Below are 17,261 nucleotides of genomic sequence, written 5' to 3'. Positions count from 1 at the left end.
GTTTCAGACGCCCCAAATTCGCTTTGGGGGTGGGGCTTGTGTGTGCACAAAGGTGCTCCACTACCGCTCCCTCTGAGCTGTCCCAGGGGCTAGAGCTGCCGGGTGGGCCTTCCGCTGAGTACAGATTTAACGGTACAATCTTACTCTACTAAAATGCAAACATGCACTGTTTCAATTTCTCCTTTACCTTATAAACGGTTTATAGACCAAGTCTTCTCGCATTTTCTTTCATCTCATCTTTTAATGACTGTAATGCCACATGGCTACTGCCAGTGTCCTTGGAGGTTTGGTAACCCTGACCCCCTTCTCAAAGCAGGCTGCAGGTGACAAGGACACTGTAGGTGGCACGTCACAAAACCCATCACCACCCTGTCAGCCCGTGCAGGGGCGCGGGGGAAACAGCTCAAACATGGCCTCCCCCATCACTAGCTGGGCATAGGGGCGCTTCTGTTCCACGCGTGGCCCCCCTCTGGAGCTGTCCAGTGCTCAACGCCCTCCCTGGCAATGCTCCCTTTCAACCCTGAGCCAAAAGCCCCACCCCTCCTGCTTCTTTTGCCAAAGGACGCTCGGGCTCTGCTCCCACCCTAAGGGCCTAACCTGCATCAGTCACCCGGCCAGCACCTTTCTGCAGTGTTGCCATGTCCCCGTGAAGTTATACAGAGCTAGGGAGCGAGCCCAGCGCTCTCATGCCAGGGAGCAAGCCCAGAGGCCATGGGCCTCTTTGGTAGCCTGCGAGCTGCAGAGCGGAGATGCGCTGGCCTGGGACAGCTGGACTACGAGCTGGAGGGGCCCTGGTAGCTTTGCATGTTTTATTATTCTTGCTAACATCATTCCAAATGGAGGCCACCTCAACAAGCAGCAGGTAGGATGAGGTCCTTCCCCAAGTGGGGGGAGAGGGGCTCAAAGTGGCCTTACGTTCACCTCTGTGCTGCAGAACGCCGAGCCTGAGGCAAGCTCTATCACAGAGTTGCTCTGAGACGCACAGCAGGCCGCGTGGGCGGAGCTGCCCTGCCAGAGGCCTCTGTTGGCCAGGCACGGGGTGCTCTGCAGCTCCAGGGCGAGCCCGGGAAGACCGCAACCCTCTGCGTCCTGCAGCCCACCTGGCCTTCTCCAAGAACCAAGCCTGCCTGGCCCTCACGCTGATGCCTGGCAGGTGGCCACAGCCTAAGGGCTGTCATGGGTGCAACTTCAGACCAGCTTCACCTTGTCACCAAACCAGTGAGTCTCTGCTGGACACGGGGAGCTGCTTCCTTTCTGCTTTGGCTTTGAGGGAATGCCAAGATCATTTATGCGCCAAGCTGTCAGAAAATGTTATGTCCATGCTCAGCGTATGCCTTCCAGAATTTAAATCTTTATATAACTAAGCCTTTGTCTTGCAGGGCTGCAAATTCTTTTTGGAAAGCAGAGGAATTAATTTAAAATAAATACAAATAAAAACTTATACCTCCAGCCCATCCCTGCACTTACAAGTCAGGAAAACCCATCAGATGCTAAAAGGATTTATTGTAGACATTTTGTTACAGAATGTGTTACACATTAGGATAGAGGTGCACTTGATACATTAATACAGGCGGCTGTTAAATCATTTAATATTTCTCAAAAAGAAAACTTAGGCTCAAGCACCTGAGGCCCAGCTGTCTTGTCCTCCTCCGGGTCTTTCAGCCCTATCACCTACAGCACTGGCTTGGCCACCTCTCCCAGCAGGCGAGGCAGACCTGGGCCTGAGCTGCTCAGCTAGCTTGGCCTCAGACCGGGCCCTGTGGCTTGTAATGGCTGCTCTGCACGCGCACGCAGCTCTCAAGATGCTGAATGTCAAGGCAGCCCTTATTCTGCCACTCCACTGCCTTCTCCTCCATATCCACGCGGCCCGAGGAGCAGCGAAGCACGCTACGCTGTGGCTGTGGTGTAAGTATGTCGGCTCTACTTCCAGGTTTCAAATACTGAGCAGGGTACGAGCTGGTCTGTGACAGACTGGGTCAGGAGGCCAGGACAGTGTCCCGCGATGGTCCAGACCCCTGCAGCCACTGCTGCCCTCCCCTCCCACAGAAGCGGCAGTGGCTCTGATCAGGGCATCTGAGCACAGCAGCCGTCTCTGGCCTGCACAGTTCTGTGACTTTAAGGCACTCACAGGTGTTTCTGGGAAACTGACAGAAGGCTGCTGACAGGACAGATGTCCCCACGAGGCCCTCCAAGTCACTCCACGTGCGGGCCGGCAAGCTGCTTCATGCACACACGAGAGCTTGCTACTCCTACTGCACTCCACTCTGGTTCTGGCTAGTCCAGTCTTTTCTGGGTCTCCACTGGGCCGTCCATGCCTTGCGCTGGCTCCCAATGGGCAGCACTGTGCGTCTGCTCCACAGATGAAGACTCACACTGTGCGCAGCCTCCGGGGTGTCTGCTCAACGGCGCTGCTTCCCATGTGGGCTCAGCACTGGGACTGGCAGGAGCAGGGAGCCCCTGGCTGAGTGCCAAACCCCACCTGCTGCAGGGCAACTCCAGCCAGCCGAGGGGAGTGGCCTTGTGCCTCATGACTTGTTTTCTGTCCCCTGGGGTGTCAGGGGCCTGAGGCGCCCCCTTGAACTCACCAGAGGAGCGCAGGACCTGGTGGCCCACAGCCTGGCTGCTCCAAACCCCTCCACAACCAGGACACAAGACTTCTGCCCTACAAGTTTCATCTGGAATGGATTCTGGTACTACACTCTGCCAGGCAGAGGCTGCGGTGTCCCAAGGCACACCGATGTCCCACCTTGCTCTGGGATAGCCGAGTCACCACAGCGCACAAACTCCAGACAGCTCCGAGTTCTGCCTTCCCGGGGCAGCTTCCAGGGTTCACTGGTCCTCGTTCAGTATTCCCATGTGTTTGTTCGTGAGGAAGTCCAGGAAGGGAATGCTGCAAATGGCCTGGTGAACGTTACTCACTGTGATTTCTTTGGGAATCCTGGTCCAAAAAACCCCAAAAGGTCTTATCAGTGTAATTCTCACAAATATATCTGACAATAATTAGTTTATCAAATTTGTACTGACTTGCACAGAGAACACCTCCACGGGCAACCATGGGCACGCCCCCACCCGTACCTGCCGCGGGCCGCCGCCTGGAACCCCACAGCCAGCGCCTGCCTCAGGACGTCGCTCACCAGCTGCTCTGTGGCCTGCAATGCAGACAGCGGACAGCATTACGCTCAGTGGCTACCTTCCTGAAGGCACCAACGGATGCGCCTGCCCCCTCCCTCCCACGCACCAAAGAATCCAAGTGTTCTCTGGGAAAAATCACAGACCTCAGTAACAGACTCAAATGTCCGAAGTCACACTGCTGAGAAACGGTGTTTGTTTGGGGCACTTCATTAATCAGACACCATTCTTAAGGAAAAGAAAAGGTGGCAGCAGCTGCTTAGGTGCCCACTGCTCACCAGGATGCAAGGGACAGGAGCTGCCGAGCTACAATAGGCTGGGAGCAGAAGCTGTGGCCTTGCCCAGAGGGGACAGCAGTGACCACTCTCTGCTACAACACACAGCACGTCCCAGGCTTTGTCTGCACCTCCTGAACATCGAGAGCATCCCTCACACCCAGGATGCTTCCTGAAAAGCACCCATCTGAGGCTAGACATGGTGGTATGCGGCTCCAATCTCAGCTCCTCAGATGGCTGAGGCAGAAGGGTCACAGGTCTGAGCCAGCCTCGGACACTTAGTAAGATCTTGTCTCAAAAAGGGCCAGGGAGAGAGCCCAGTGGCATAAGCACCTGCCTGGCAAGCACAAGGTCCTGAGTTTGATCCCTGGTAACACCACCACCACCACCATAAAAATACAAAATAAAACAGAAGGCCGAAGAAAACTCAGTGTAGAGTCTAGCTTGTGAGAGGCCCTGGGCTCCAAGTCTAGCACCACGACAAAGTACCTTAGTGATAGTAGTAAAAACCTAAAAATATTTCCACACTAGAGGAAATAAGACTTAGTTCACTTAAACATCAGAAGAAACAAAAGAAAAATCTAAAGAGAAATCCTGAGTAAGATGAGAAACATAAAACCTGCCACCTCTGCTCCTTTCCTGACCTTGTCCTTCACGTAAAACAGCTGGGGTGCAGCTGTGGTCAGGCGCTGCCTAGCCTGAGCGAGGCCCTGGGTCTGACCCGCAGCTCCCGAAAGCAAAGCAACTTCGTTCCCAACCCTCAGGGCCAAGAACCGGCCCCCAACGCCGCGACTCTGCTGGCTGGCGGCAGACACCCACCTTGAGGATCATGTCCTCCACCACCGACGCGTACACGTTCCGGTGCAGCGCCACAGGCTGCAGTGTGATCCCGATCTGCAGGGGGCAGAAAGTGGCCTGTTGCATTTCTCTATTTGGAACCACCCGCTTAGCGAAGGCGGAGCCTGCCGGCTGGAGCCCGTGCCTGGAGGAAGGGCCCTGCTGTGGCTGGGGTTTGCCCTGAGTTCTGACAGCAGGCAGATACGGACACCCTGGACACACCCCCTTGGGCCAAAAGGGGCTGTTAGCTAGAGGCAGAGAAGTCGAAACTGCGCCTCACCCCATCTCCCTCCACCCTGTGATCCCGAGCTGCAGGCAGGCGGGCAGGACAGCGACTCCCCGTGTGACAGGCGGGCGTGTGCGTCCATACTGCAGGCAGGCCCTTGGAGCCACTGCCTGTCGGGGAAAGGTTACCTGCTATGGCCTAACTTGGAAATGTAACAAGGGACAAGGGCCTTGGCTGAGGCCAGCAGAGGAGGGGACGGAAGTACCACACTGCCCCTGGCTGACAGGCAGTGCACACCCGTGCTGCTGCCACCAGCAACGTCTATGTCTGAGACCGGGAGGGCGGCTGCCCGGCTCACTCCTGCTCCGACTCGCCGCCCCCGCCAAGCCGCCTACCTTCTGTGTGATGTCACCAATGAACTCAGAGCCAGGAGTTGGTGGCAGGTAGAACTTCATTTCATCCTGTTTTTCTTCCTGCTCCTTTTTGATGTTGATCTTTAGCGGCTCTGAAAGGCTGAGGATGTCCACCTCCTCCTCGTTCTCTGGTTCTCTTTTCTGAAACTGCTGCAGGTCCTCCAGTTTCCGGCAGAGGTTGTCGGCAGAGGAGAAGGATGACGGGCACTCTGAATGAGAGGTAACCAGCCCTGTCACAGCTGGGCAGGCAGGCGACAGCACCAGCACCCTCCAAGACCCACAGCCTGAGCAGGGCCGTTCACGTCTCAAGGGAGCCAGCCTGCAGATCCATCCTGAAAAGAACGAGCACACAGGCAGCCCCTCAACTGCCACTGGAGCCGCACGCACAGCCCTGACTGACTCCTCCATGAGAGACCAGGCCAATCCTGTGTCCCGAGTAGTAATCACTGAACTGGTTTTCCTTTATCTTTTAAAAACACGGAAAATTCAGGAGGCACGGTACAGAGCATAGAAATCACCGCACGCTCGCCCTCCACCACTGCTGACGTTTCGGTGTGCAGGGGCACCAGTCTGTCACACGGTGTGCAGAAACTCCCCTGCGCTCTAATTCATCAGCCAGCTGCCTTAACAGGAAGCCAAGCACATGCAGAGTGCTGCGCGACACAGAACTGTGACAGCCGCAGCCATCCTGTGGTCTCTGCTGCCTGGGAGCTCAGATCTAGAAGCCAGAGTGGCCTTTGAGGGACTGAGTGTAGTGGGGACAGGTCACTCTGCACAGGCTCCTGGAGGCCTCAGGAATGAGGGGACCTGCACAAAGCCCTGGGAGCACACCACCTCTGCGCCTCACAGAGCTCTAGATGGGAGGTGGAGCTTCATCTTCTTTTGGATAGGGCAGAACCTTCTTCCCTTCTCTTCTTTTTCTGTGGTGGTGCTAGGAGTTGAACCAGTGCCTCCTGCACACAAGGTAAGCCCTGCACCCCAGCTGTCTCCCCACTTTTCGAGAAGAGAGTCTCTATGTTGCCAAGGCTGCCCTTGCAACTCCTGCCTCAGTCTCTTGAGTGCTGGGACTTTGGGCAAGCACGACACAACTTCATAATCTTGAAGGAAAAATGCAAAATGCTGCTTCCCCCAAATACCTCTACTTTTTGCCTGTGACACCAGGCAGTGTCCTTCCCAGCTAGGCATGGAGACAAAGGGACACAGAAGAACAGGCCTTGACTTCAGGGAAGTAGGGCGGGCTTGCCTACTGGGGTTCCTAGGGTCACAAAGGGAGGGGCAGTCGATTCATTCTGGAGGAAAGGAGGCGAGGGAGGGGTCTTCAAAGGAGAAAGGACACTGAGGAGGCACCCCAACACGCTGCGTGGGGTGTCTCTGGTCCCACACAGAAGGCCTGGGCACAGGGTGCTGTGGCGCTGCGTGGCAGGCACAGCCAGGCTGGCCAAGGCTCCCGGCTCCGGCCCTTTGCCCTGGTGCCTGCCAGGTTCCCACCCTTGGTACTGGCGCCTGCCAGGCCTGGCTGCCTACCTGGCTCGTTGTCGATCCGGGTCAGCACATCCTCGATGGAGTCGCCCTCGGCCCGCAGGCTCTCAGGGTCCGGGGGAGTGTAGCCATGGCAGCGGCACCAGTGGGCGATGTGCTTGGTCTTCAGCGGGCTCAGGTGGTGAAACCGGGGGTTCTTCTCCAGGATTTCTTGTAAGACTTTTCTCATTGTCATTGCTCTTTGCCACTGCAAAAAATTTTTTTTGAACATAATTAAATCAGCTTAACAGGTGAATGCTGAAATGAATTATGCAACAGTAAATCACCACACTAGCTTCACTTGTTGCAGTCATTCTTGTCTAAGGAAAAAAAATTGGACTGCCACTCTCCAGAGTGAAAAATGAAAAAGAGCCCCCCCCTACCAGCCCCCCGGCAGCTTATGACACGGGACTGAAACCTCTGGGCTTGGCATCCAAGCCTCCTGCCCCACCACCAGCCACATGGCCGCCCACACCGCTCTACACCAGTGGCTTCCTTTTTCTCTGTGGTTCTGGGGACTGAACCCAGGGCCTCAGCTGCTGGACAAGCACTCCAGCCCTCAACCCTCTCACAGCGCTACCTGCACTGTAGCTGTCACGCTATAAACGTGCAGTAAATAATTCATGTAATATTTTAAAAACTTTCAGAAAACATGAAAGATGTCTCTGCCAAGGAACCAAGGCAAGGAACCAGCCTTTCAAAGGCTAGCTGTAGGCCTTTCAAGGATACAGCCTTATTCACCACTAGCCAATACCAAAAGAGAACACACTGTAAACTGGTCTCTGTTCCATGGCAGCCTGGACGCACAGACGTCTCGGCTCTTCTCTCCTGCACTGCGCTGGCGACTGTGCACAGGGAAGGCAGGCGAGGCCTTACCTCGGCGGCTCTCCTCTTCCCGATGTTCCAGCCATAATACTGCTCCACAGACTTTGCAGAAAAGCAGCTAGCATCTTCACCTAGAATGCACACGCCCCACACACTCTGAAGTAGCAGTCTGTGTTCAGACCAAATCTCATTTGCTAGAGGCACAGCCCAGAGTTTCTTCAGAGTTCTTAGTGGGTCTGTGGTCACAACCAGTCAAGTCCACAAGTGCGGCACACGCTAACAGACTTCTGGGTGTCACATTCCCCTGCTGTCTAAGTAATACTGCCCTGGAGGACGAACTTCTCCAGCAGAGTCTACTGCCACGAAGTACCCACCCTGCTCCCAGCCCCCAGCACTGGGCACTGAGCCGGGGAGGCTCTGCCGCTGACCTACATCGCAGCCCTCTTCGTATTTTATTTGGAGACAGTCTTGCCAAGTCACCCACGCTGGCCTTGAACTTCTAACCCTCCTGCTGTAGTCTCCTGAGCAACTGATATTACAGGCCTGTGCCACCAAGCCTGGCTCCCAAAGATACTAACTCTAGGTGCCAATAGCACTCTAGCTGGAGGCCTGGCCTTACCATGAGCTCCAAGGGTGGCCTCGGGTCCTATGGTACCCCTCTGGGCCTCAGATCTTTTCTGGGGGGCCGAAGTCTCACCACATTGCCTAGGTTGGGTTTGACTTGCACACCTCCTTCTACCTGTCGCATCAGCCCCTGAACAGCCAGGACTGTGTGTGCCACTATGTCCCTTCTGTGTGTGTGTGTGCGCGTGCACGCGTATGTGTGTCTTTTTGAGACAGGGTCTCGCCATGCAGCTCAGGCTGGCCTTGAGCTCACTCTGTAGACCCCGCTGGTCTCGAACTTGCAGTGATCCTCCTGCCTCAGCCTTCTGAGTGCTGGGATTACAGGTGTGTGCCACCACGCCGGCTCTTTCGCCCTGGTTCAGAGTGAACCAGTGCATCCTGCAGGCTCCACAGAAACCCTAGCACTGTGCTACACCCCCACCCACCTAGGTCTAATGTTTTGCATTTGTATCTAATTATGAAAAAAGATTTTTGAGTAATTTACTGGGTTAGGAAACTGCCACTGAAAGCTTATTTTGAGCCCCTCAAAACAATTCCTCAAACTTAGAAGAAAAACAAAAAAAGGTAATATTTTTACTGTTCCAACTGGAAAAGGACCAGGGTACTGTGAAGCTGGCCTGAGGGTTCACCGTGCCCATGACCTGAGCGGAAGGACAGTGCAGCCTGCCCTTCTGTCCTGATGCTCAGAATGCCTATGTAGTGCCTGAGACTCCTGCCGCCCTCTGGAGAGCGGTCCACACGGTCACGGCCGGGGCCAAGACAATCACTTGGCACGGGCAGGGGTGCAACAGGCTTTCCGAGTCTCGGGAGCTGCACCTCCCACGCCGTGAGAGAACCGAGCCCTACAGCAAAGATGGAAGGACTTTCTATGTCCCACCGAACGGTCTCTATCCACCTCCCCACGCACAGTGGGCGAACCGCACACCTTCCTTAACTCAGCTCACCCAGTCTTCCTCCCCCTCTGGGAAGAGGAGATGACCTGTTACGGGAGGCCTGCAGCTGGTAAGACCTCATCCCTGGACACTGGAGGCAAGAGCTGATTACTTTCCATTAGTAAAAGCTAACGCAGAGTTCTAATTACACATACAACAATTTATGATTTACATATAGAATGTAAAAAATTCCTTCAATATCAAGCAATAAAAATAAAGACTAACTGAATGACCAAACTACTGTGAATTGTAAAACCCTAGGAGAATGAGCTGTCTCTAGCTAACTCCTCTCAAGATAGTAACTACCACAACTGTATTAATTTACAGCTAGAGATTTAGCTCAGTGGCTACAGTGCCTGCCTGCTAAGCACAAGATCTTGAGTTCAATTCCTGTTACCAAAAAAGTACTAATTTATAATTCCAGGTGACTTGAGTTCACTCAGTACTGTTCACAGCTTTAATACATCCAACAGCTGGCGAGCTAGCTCAGCGGGCTAAGCGCCCGTTTAGGCAAGCACAGGGACTGGGGTTTGATTCCCGGTACTACATGCTGTGCCAGCCCCGCCCCCAGGGGCACTGAGCTGGCCACTGAATCCAGGCGTGGTGGCGCACGCATGTAATCCCAGCACCGCGGTGGCTGAAGACAGGAGGATCACTACGACGAGTCCAAGCTGTGTAGTGAGACCCTGCACCAGATACATTAAAAAAAAAAAAAATCCATATATTCAATATAATTGTCTTACTTTTTGCAGTGATTAATGGAATCTTCTTTACCACTGCCGTTAAGAGTTGCTGTATAGTCTCCAAGTGGTCTATCCTGAGTAGGGTAAAGGGAAATAAATGGAGTAGTTTGTTACCACACACATAGTTACACAGGCAATCCCCCTTTCTGTGGGTATCGCAGTGACTCAGCACACGTATGCCTCTCCTTCTACAGAGAGCCTTCAGAAGGGAACAGTGCCCCACTCTTAAAGTCCAGAGTACATTAAGAGGGAGAAGAGGGGAGGTAAGAAGAACTGAGGTGCGTGATGCACATGCACCAGCTCCTGCAGGCTGCGATCACTGTGTACTGCAAATGTGGACTAATACAAATTTTTAAAAGGAACAAAGAGTAAACAGATCTTGGCAGATTTCTCAAATATCACACAGATGGTTTTCTTCTTTGGTATCAGCAATTGAACTCAGGACCTCACACCTGCTGGACAAACATGACACCACTGAGCTATATCCTCAGCCCCCACCCAGACTTTTTATCTATATTCTAAAATTAAACAACCCCCACCCAAAAAAAAACAAAAAAAAAAAAATTAAAACAGCAACACAATCTTTACAAGGTGACTGCTGCTCGACCAGAAAAGCTATAGCACAGAATGCCTGCTGTAGGACAACTTGTGCAGCCACCTCCCCCCTATCATCTGCTATGCTGACTGGCTGGCTGGCTGGCTTCCTCCTAAGCTGGAGACACTCTGAGGGCTTGGGCAGAGGCATCCCCTGGTGGGACCCTGGGAAGCACCCGGCCAGCGCAGGGCTCACCACAAGGTAGCTGGTGTGAGAGCAGCCATGGGTGCAGAGAGCAAGTCCAGCCGAGGGCCTGCGCAGGAGAAGCCTCACCCCACCCAATCCAGAGAGGGAGGGCCCTGTGCTCCCCGGAGCCCCTAGGGCTCTCACCAAGGGCTGCCACGGCACCGCACCACCACCTAAAGTGAAGACCCAGGTGGTGCAGGGCTCACAGAGTCACAGGTATGACTTCTCAAGATCACCACTGAAGCCCCCAAAGCAGAGCTCCTTCAGAAAGGACTAGAATGATTACTTAATGACATAGCTTCCCAGCTCAGAACTCTCTTCCATTTTCACTGCTGTTTGGACCTCCTGCAACAGGCAGCTTGGTGTGGAAGTTTCCGGTTCAGTCTTCACTACAAGGGAGAACAGAGAAAGGAGCTGTCAGGGCAGTGCAGTGCAGGCCACCAGGGCCCTCCGTGGTCACTCCAGCTGCTGTGGCACCACAGCTGGGACCAGTGGGCTTCTGTCATCACAGGGATAGCACACAGGGACGAGCTGTTAGCTCAGATCTGGGAGGAGCTGCTTCCAAGCACACGACAAAGCAAGGACAATAAACTGGCCTTTAAATATTGCTCAAAAAATAAACAAATATTGCTCAGAGGACCACCACGTGCCTTGGAGATCTGGCCCCAGGGACAGTGCCACACTACACTGTGTGGTGGCTGCTTTGCGGGGCCAGCCCCTTCAGTACCGTCTCCCTGCCAGGCTTGCTAACTTCTCTTTAAAATGTATCATCTAGGGAGATAGCTCAGTAGAGTAAGTGCTTGCCTGGCAAGCACAGGGTCCTGAGTTCAATTCCTGGTACTGCCAAAAAAAATTGCATTATTCATCTGCTGTAGCCAGTAGACAGGAAGGCAAATCATTTCCTCTCTGTACTGACTTCAGTGACCTTGGTAATTAATTTTCCCTGTACAAGTACATATTCCCTGAACTCCTAGTAATTCTGAGACTTCAAGAAACATGGAACTGGGCTGGAGAGATGGCTCAGTGGTCTAAAGCACCTACTTAGAACAAGCTTAGCAAAAGCATCAGGGACCGCAGTTCAATCCCCCAGCACCACATGCCAGCCAGCCCCACCCCCTGGTGGGCTGAGCTGGCCACACACACACACACCACTCTCTCTCTCTCTCTCTCTCTCTCTCTCTCTCTCTCTCTCTGTCTCTCTCTCTCAAATAAATAAAAATAAAAAAATTTAAAAAAAAAAAAAAGAAACATGGAACTCTTCAGACAAAGCTCAGAATCTCCAGTTCTATTTTAAGTCTACTTGCTTTCACATGGCATTTGAACAATTACAGAAGGATATAGTCACAGCATTTTCAGGTTGGATAGCTCTTCTACTAAATCAGAGACACTATGCTCTCAAAAACTTACATGTGCTGGCTGTGGTAGTACATGCCTGTAATCTCAGCAGTGGAAGGCTGAGGCAGAAGGGCCACTGAGAGTACAGGGCCAGCCTGAACTACATGGCAAGACCTTGTCTCAACAAACCAAAAATCCTTACATGGAACAGCCCTAAGCTGGAAACAAATCTCGTGTCCTTCAACAAAGAAAAGATGAATTTCTTTAGAACAATGTAGCACTCAGCAGCCACAAATGATCACAGAAACACTGTCACCTGAACAACACTTGACAATCTGTGGGGTCTATGGAGGCTAGGAATGGAATGGAACGGAAGGGGTACGTACATGGGTCATGCAAACTTCTCTAGCTTCAATGGGGTGTTTCTTGCACAGGTTTGTACGTTTACCAGCTCGTCAAATGGTACACTGAGTATTTTCATATTTCACTATACAATTTGCTCCAATTAAAATCAAAATCGAGCTGTTCTGGCCTAATCCAAAATTCAATCAGAGGGCTGGTGAGATGGCTCAGTGGTCTAAAGCACCTACTTAGAACAAGCTTAGCAAAGCACAGGGACCGCGGTTCAATCCCCAGCACCACATGCCAGCCAGCCCCACTCCCTGGTGAGCTGAGCTGGCCACACACACACATAAATAAATAAATAATTAAAAAACAAAATTCAATCAGAATCCACATGCGGTGGATCGTGACAGTTCCTTTCCTCCAAGCAGCACTGGTCCAGCCCAACACCAACACTGTCACAGGCGTTCTTCTAACAGGACACTTGAATCCTTCCCTACATGGGGCTACCCAGGAAACAGCGTAGGGTTGTGGGCCATACACCCTCCTTGGGAACTAAACTCTGTGACTAGAGGAGAGTATGTAGATGAGCAGGCACGGCTACAAGCCAACAGCTTTAGTATAAAACCAGGCAGTGGACCTTGACCGACAAACCTTGCTTTGTCATTTAGTATATGACAAATCTACCTCTGCCCGGGGAGCCCTGACATACCTTCAAAGCAGCCCAGCACAGCAGGGAAGATGGCATTTCTAACTCCCACTTCACTGCTCTGACTTTCTGGACCTGGGAAGTCTCTATTTAGAATCTCCAGACCTGCTTCCTTTCTGCACAGTGGACACAACAGCTCTGCATAAGCCCTGGAGCAAGAGCCTGGTCCTCTGCGGGCTTCGATCGCAAGCCCCAGTTTTCGCTATTCTTGGATGTTACAAAAGGCAAACGTGCTGCTCCGGTTCACTACACTCCATTCTGGCCTGCTCTTGCGATCAAGAAGGACCCCTGCCAGGGTGCCAGCCTGGTCCCTCCTTAAAGCACCTCTGTCCCATGTATGCCTCCCCAGTGAGTCCCTAACTGGCCCACCTCTCCGAATGAGCCGAGACTCTGCCTTCACCGTGCTCTCAACCAGCCGCACGCTCTGACCCCTCCCCAGGAAGCAGCTTCATTCTGTTCAGATCTGGCATGAAAGCCACACCACACAAAGCCCCGCTCCCTCTGTACTGACACATCTGCCTGGACTAGATGTGCCGGGTACTCCACAGATCACTCTCCAGGCCACTTAGTAATCACTGCTCATGGCTCACTGCACTTCTCTTCAACTTGATTACAGTTTTGCAATTTCTTTTGTTTTTTGTTTTTTTTAATATTTATTTATTTTTATTTATTACATTTATTTATTGTGTGTGTGTGTGGCCAGCTCAGCCCACCAGGGGGCGGGGCTGGCTGGCATGTGGTGCTGGGGATCGAACCGCGGTCCCTGTGCTTTGCCAAGCCCGCTTCAAGTAGGTGCTTTAGACCACTGAGCCATCTCTCCAGCCCTGCAATTTCTTTTGGCGGAACCAGGGATTGAACTCAGGCCCTTCCGCTTGCCAGGGAAGCGCTTATTCTATCGAGCCACCTCCCCAGCCCACCTGATTACATTTTTGAAGGGCAAAAATCATTCTGTAGAAAAAAAAAAATCATTCTGTATTCCCCTCAATGTCCCTTCTAGAAGATAAGCTGTCAGGATCAATTTGTCAAGTGACTGACTCACAGATGATGAAAATCCAAAGGACCCAGATTATAGTAATACCCTGCATAAAGCTCTGGGACAACAATCCTGAGATCCTGCATACCTTTCGTCACAGTTGCTGGAGCAGAGCTGGGTACAGCTGGAGCTGGGGCAACTACAGGCAGGATGGTAGGTGATTTGCTGGTAGAAAAGGACTGAACCACTGAGGGGAAACAGAGGCGGCGGATAAAATAGAAACAGAAAAGTTTTTAATGAGCTGTCCTAACTCCTACATGGTAGCTCTGTATTTTCACAAACAGAACAATCTCAGGCCAACAGGAATGGTTAAGGTCAATTTTTGATATCCTGATCTGAGAAGCTTGGCCGTTTATCATTAGTACAGGAGTAACTGAACTACACCTATCCTCAACTGTGGAAGTGGAGGCTTCTCAGTAACCTAAGAAAATAAAAAGCCAGTAAATTTAAACTCCCACAAATGCTGCAAATGCCACCCCACCCCCCGACTCAACCTGAGAAGTGAGCCACCATTCAGAAACCAACGGGCTGTTAGCCCTGGAGACTGAGGCCCTGGCGCTGTGGCTCAGGAGCAAGGACAGGCTGCTCAAGGCAAGGGCCACTTCCAGCCGCTAGAATAGGAAGCTCTCCCGAGACTGGCCCGAGACGGGCCCGCGAGGGGGGGTGGGACGGGGACACACACCTTTATTCACAGGCATCAGAATGGTCTGCACACCTCCAGAGGTGTTCACGCTGAGGGGTTTGAGCTGACTAGGAATCGTCAGGACAGCCTGCTGCGGACTGGACTGACTCGAGTGAAGCTTCAACAATCCTACAGGAAATCGGAAGGGAAGGCCAAAGTGAAGACAGACAGTGCCTTTACGTTCCCTGCCCTGGCACTCGTATCTTCCCACGAGGACATCCCAGGACATTCACCCACTCAGCAAAGAACTACAGCAGGGGTCACGAATACTGCAGACATCACGATGGAACAGTGATGTGACCCAAATGATTTATTTTTTAACTGTGCCTGTCCTACATCATAAAGTATTAAAAAAAAAACCTCACAAATAGGTCCAACAGAAAAGACAAAAAACCCACCCATGTCCTACCACAGTGGTCATCAGTATCCTCAGGTAACTCTCCACGTTTATTTTCTGACAGTCTGTATGTAGCTCTGATACATACCCACTGGATATAAAACTCTGTATTTGCATGTAAAAACTGTACTACCTAAAGACCTGGCCTGGCGCTCGGGATGTAACTGAGTGGTGCAGCACCTGCTTGGCAAGCTTGGGGTCATGAGTTTGATTCCTGGTACAAAACAAAACAAAACAAAAAACACAAAGCGATGGGCCCTAAAGAATACTTTAAAAATCAGCTGCGAATTATTCAGGGTCCACTTTAATCTGGTCCCGGCACGCCGGCATACTTCAACGTGCCTGACTCGCTGGCTTCTACCTCCCTCTCCAGCAGCCCTTACTTGTCAGAGGGCACATGCTCTCGCCCAGCCTGGAGAGGGTATCTGCTCTCATCTGCTCTCACTTTACAGCAAAGGAAGCTTCCACTGTGTCATGTGCGTGAGGCCAGGAAAGAACAACTACAAAGGGCTTTTCCTAGGAAGGAACACCAGACACAGCACACAAATGTGGTGACTGCTCAAGACGGCAGCGGTGGCTGTGAGTGACTGAAAGCAGTGGCTTTAAGCTGGGAGAAGCACTGCTGCTGAGTGCATTCTAGCACAATGCCTTCAATAAACAGCAAGCTCTTCTTGGTGACTAGAGGCTTCTACTCTGAAAGTAATTTCCCCCCTAAAATTCTGAAAAGTGTGGGGGCTGGGGAGATGGCTCAGTGGAATAAGCGCTTCCCTGGCAAGCACAAGGGCCTGAGTTCAATCCCCAGTTCCACAAAAAAAAAGGAAAAAAAAAAAATCTGAAAAGAGGTATTCCTGTTTCCAGCATTGTTACTAAGAAGCTCAATGACACTATACACAACTTCTAAGATTCCCCATTTCTTTTTCTCTTTCAAGGTCTTGTCTTTATTCCTGGGATTTTGACTTCCTGAATCAATTGTGCCCGGGTATGAGCCCTTTCATTCACTGTACACCTTGATTCCCTAAAGTTCGTACTCTTGAATCCTGGCGGAAATGCCCGCTTCTCTGAGGGATCATTTCCTCTCACTACTTTCTTTGTGGAAAATTCCTCTTAGTCTGGCTGGAGCTCCCTGACACCCCATCAGAGCACGTTCCTACTCAGCGTCCACTCCTTGGTCTATTCCTGGCTTGCACGCAGAAGCGAGGCAGACCACTGCCCCTCTTGGAGCTGGGCCCCAGCTCCTTCCGGTGGCCTCAAAGGCCCGAGAGTCGGGCTGTATGTTCCGGCGTTTACACCATTCTCTGGCCACTCCACTCCAGCTCCAATGGTGATCTTGTTTAGAGCAGTTAAAACATACAGAGTTTAACTTAAAAATTGCTGGTTGTCTACAGGAAATAATTTTGTCCTTGTTAAAAGTGTGACCCAGAAATTTTATCAGCAATGTCAAGTAGAACTTAATAGCAGAAGTCTTAATTTACTGCACAGCAGAATTTTGACCAGGAAAGGGGAGGGGAGGCATTTGTTACTTAAATCATTCTGTGTGTTTCTACTTCTACTCTACTGCCCAACAAAGGGCTTCAACAAACACCAGCTGTTCAGGACACGCACACCTATACTAGAAGGTGGCCAATTTTAACTGGGAGGTGGGAATTATGGAAAAAATTGTTCTTTTCTCCACCCAAAAAATGGGTAAGGGGCCAGGGAGATGGCTCAGTAGAATAAGCGCTTGACCGGCAAGTACAAGGGCCTGAGTTCAATCCCCGGTTCTGCCAAAAAAAAAAAAAGGGTAAGATACAGGGGCTTGGTCTGGAGCCAAATTCAGAACATCTACACCTTCTTAGCCAAAGGCAGGAAGTACGTGGTGCATGTGAGAAAAACACTGCACACCAGTGCCAGCTGGTTAGACTGGTGGGTACCAATCTACAGCAAGATTTAACATAGAAGCTACCACGAATGTATGGCACAGCGCCTGCGTCAAAGGCATGAGGCTATGAGTTTGATTCCTGGTCCCCCCACCAAAAAACGAAATTAAGATTTAGAAGCTTTGTAACTGCTTGCCATTGCTGTGAGAATTACTTATGAAACATGTAATATTTGGTTCTCCTACCTCTTCAGACTTAAGGGCTTACACGCTGAAAACAAAAGGTGGCAGTGAAGAAGATGGAAACCGCAGTGATGACTGAGTCACCACGACCGTGAATCGGACAGCACCCTCACAGGGCATGACGCAGGGGCACACCGGCTCCCGGGCAGGTGTGACCAGCCCCACTCTATGGGAGACAGCTGAGGCAAGTTACCTAAACTCAGGCAATCTGGCCTCAGAATGTCTCCATGTTATCCAAAGTAAAAGGTACATTTCCGGGGAGGGGCGGGAACCTCTCGGGCCGGGGAGATGGCTCAGCGGAATAAGTGCTTTCCTGGCAGCACAAGGGCCTGAGTTCAATCCCCGGTTCCACAAAAAAAAAA

General features: G+C 51.8%; 1 protein-coding gene across 1 annotated transcript in view; it reads right to left on the bottom strand.

Annotated features, from left to right (window-relative positions):
- Window positions 1–1,499: 1,499 nt before the first annotated feature.
- Window positions 1,500–17,261, bottom strand: part of Yeats2 (YEATS domain containing 2) — a 105,469-nt gene continuing 89,707 nt past the window's right edge. Inside the window, exons 21-30 of the mRNA XM_012516797.2 lie at window positions 14,405–14,533; window positions 13,811–13,909; window positions 10,590–10,692; window positions 9,523–9,596; window positions 7,275–7,354; window positions 6,405–6,606; window positions 4,863–5,089; window positions 4,224–4,298; window positions 3,076–3,149; window positions 1,500–2,938 (exon numbers count right to left, since the gene is read on the bottom strand). Of these exons, the coding sequence (XP_012372251.1) occupies window positions 2,830–2,938; window positions 3,076–3,149; window positions 4,224–4,298; window positions 4,863–5,089; window positions 6,405–6,606; window positions 7,275–7,354; window positions 9,523–9,596; window positions 10,590–10,692; window positions 13,811–13,909; window positions 14,405–14,533 (1,172 nt within the window). The 3' untranslated portion in view covers window positions 1,500–2,829. The remainder of the gene's footprint in view (window positions 2,939–3,075; window positions 3,150–4,223; window positions 4,299–4,862; window positions 5,090–6,404; window positions 6,607–7,274; window positions 7,355–9,522; window positions 9,597–10,589; window positions 10,693–13,810; window positions 13,910–14,404; window positions 14,534–17,261) is intronic.

Source organism: Octodon degus, unplaced genomic scaffold (genome assembly GCF_000260255.1).
Source record: "Octodon degus isolate 3935 unplaced genomic scaffold, OctDeg1.0 scaffold00126, whole genome shotgun sequence".
Lineage (NCBI taxonomy): Eukaryota > Metazoa > Chordata > Mammalia > Rodentia > Octodontidae > Octodon > Octodon degus.
Note: the sequence above shows the minus strand (reverse complement) of the source record. Positions and strands in the feature narration are given on the sequence as shown.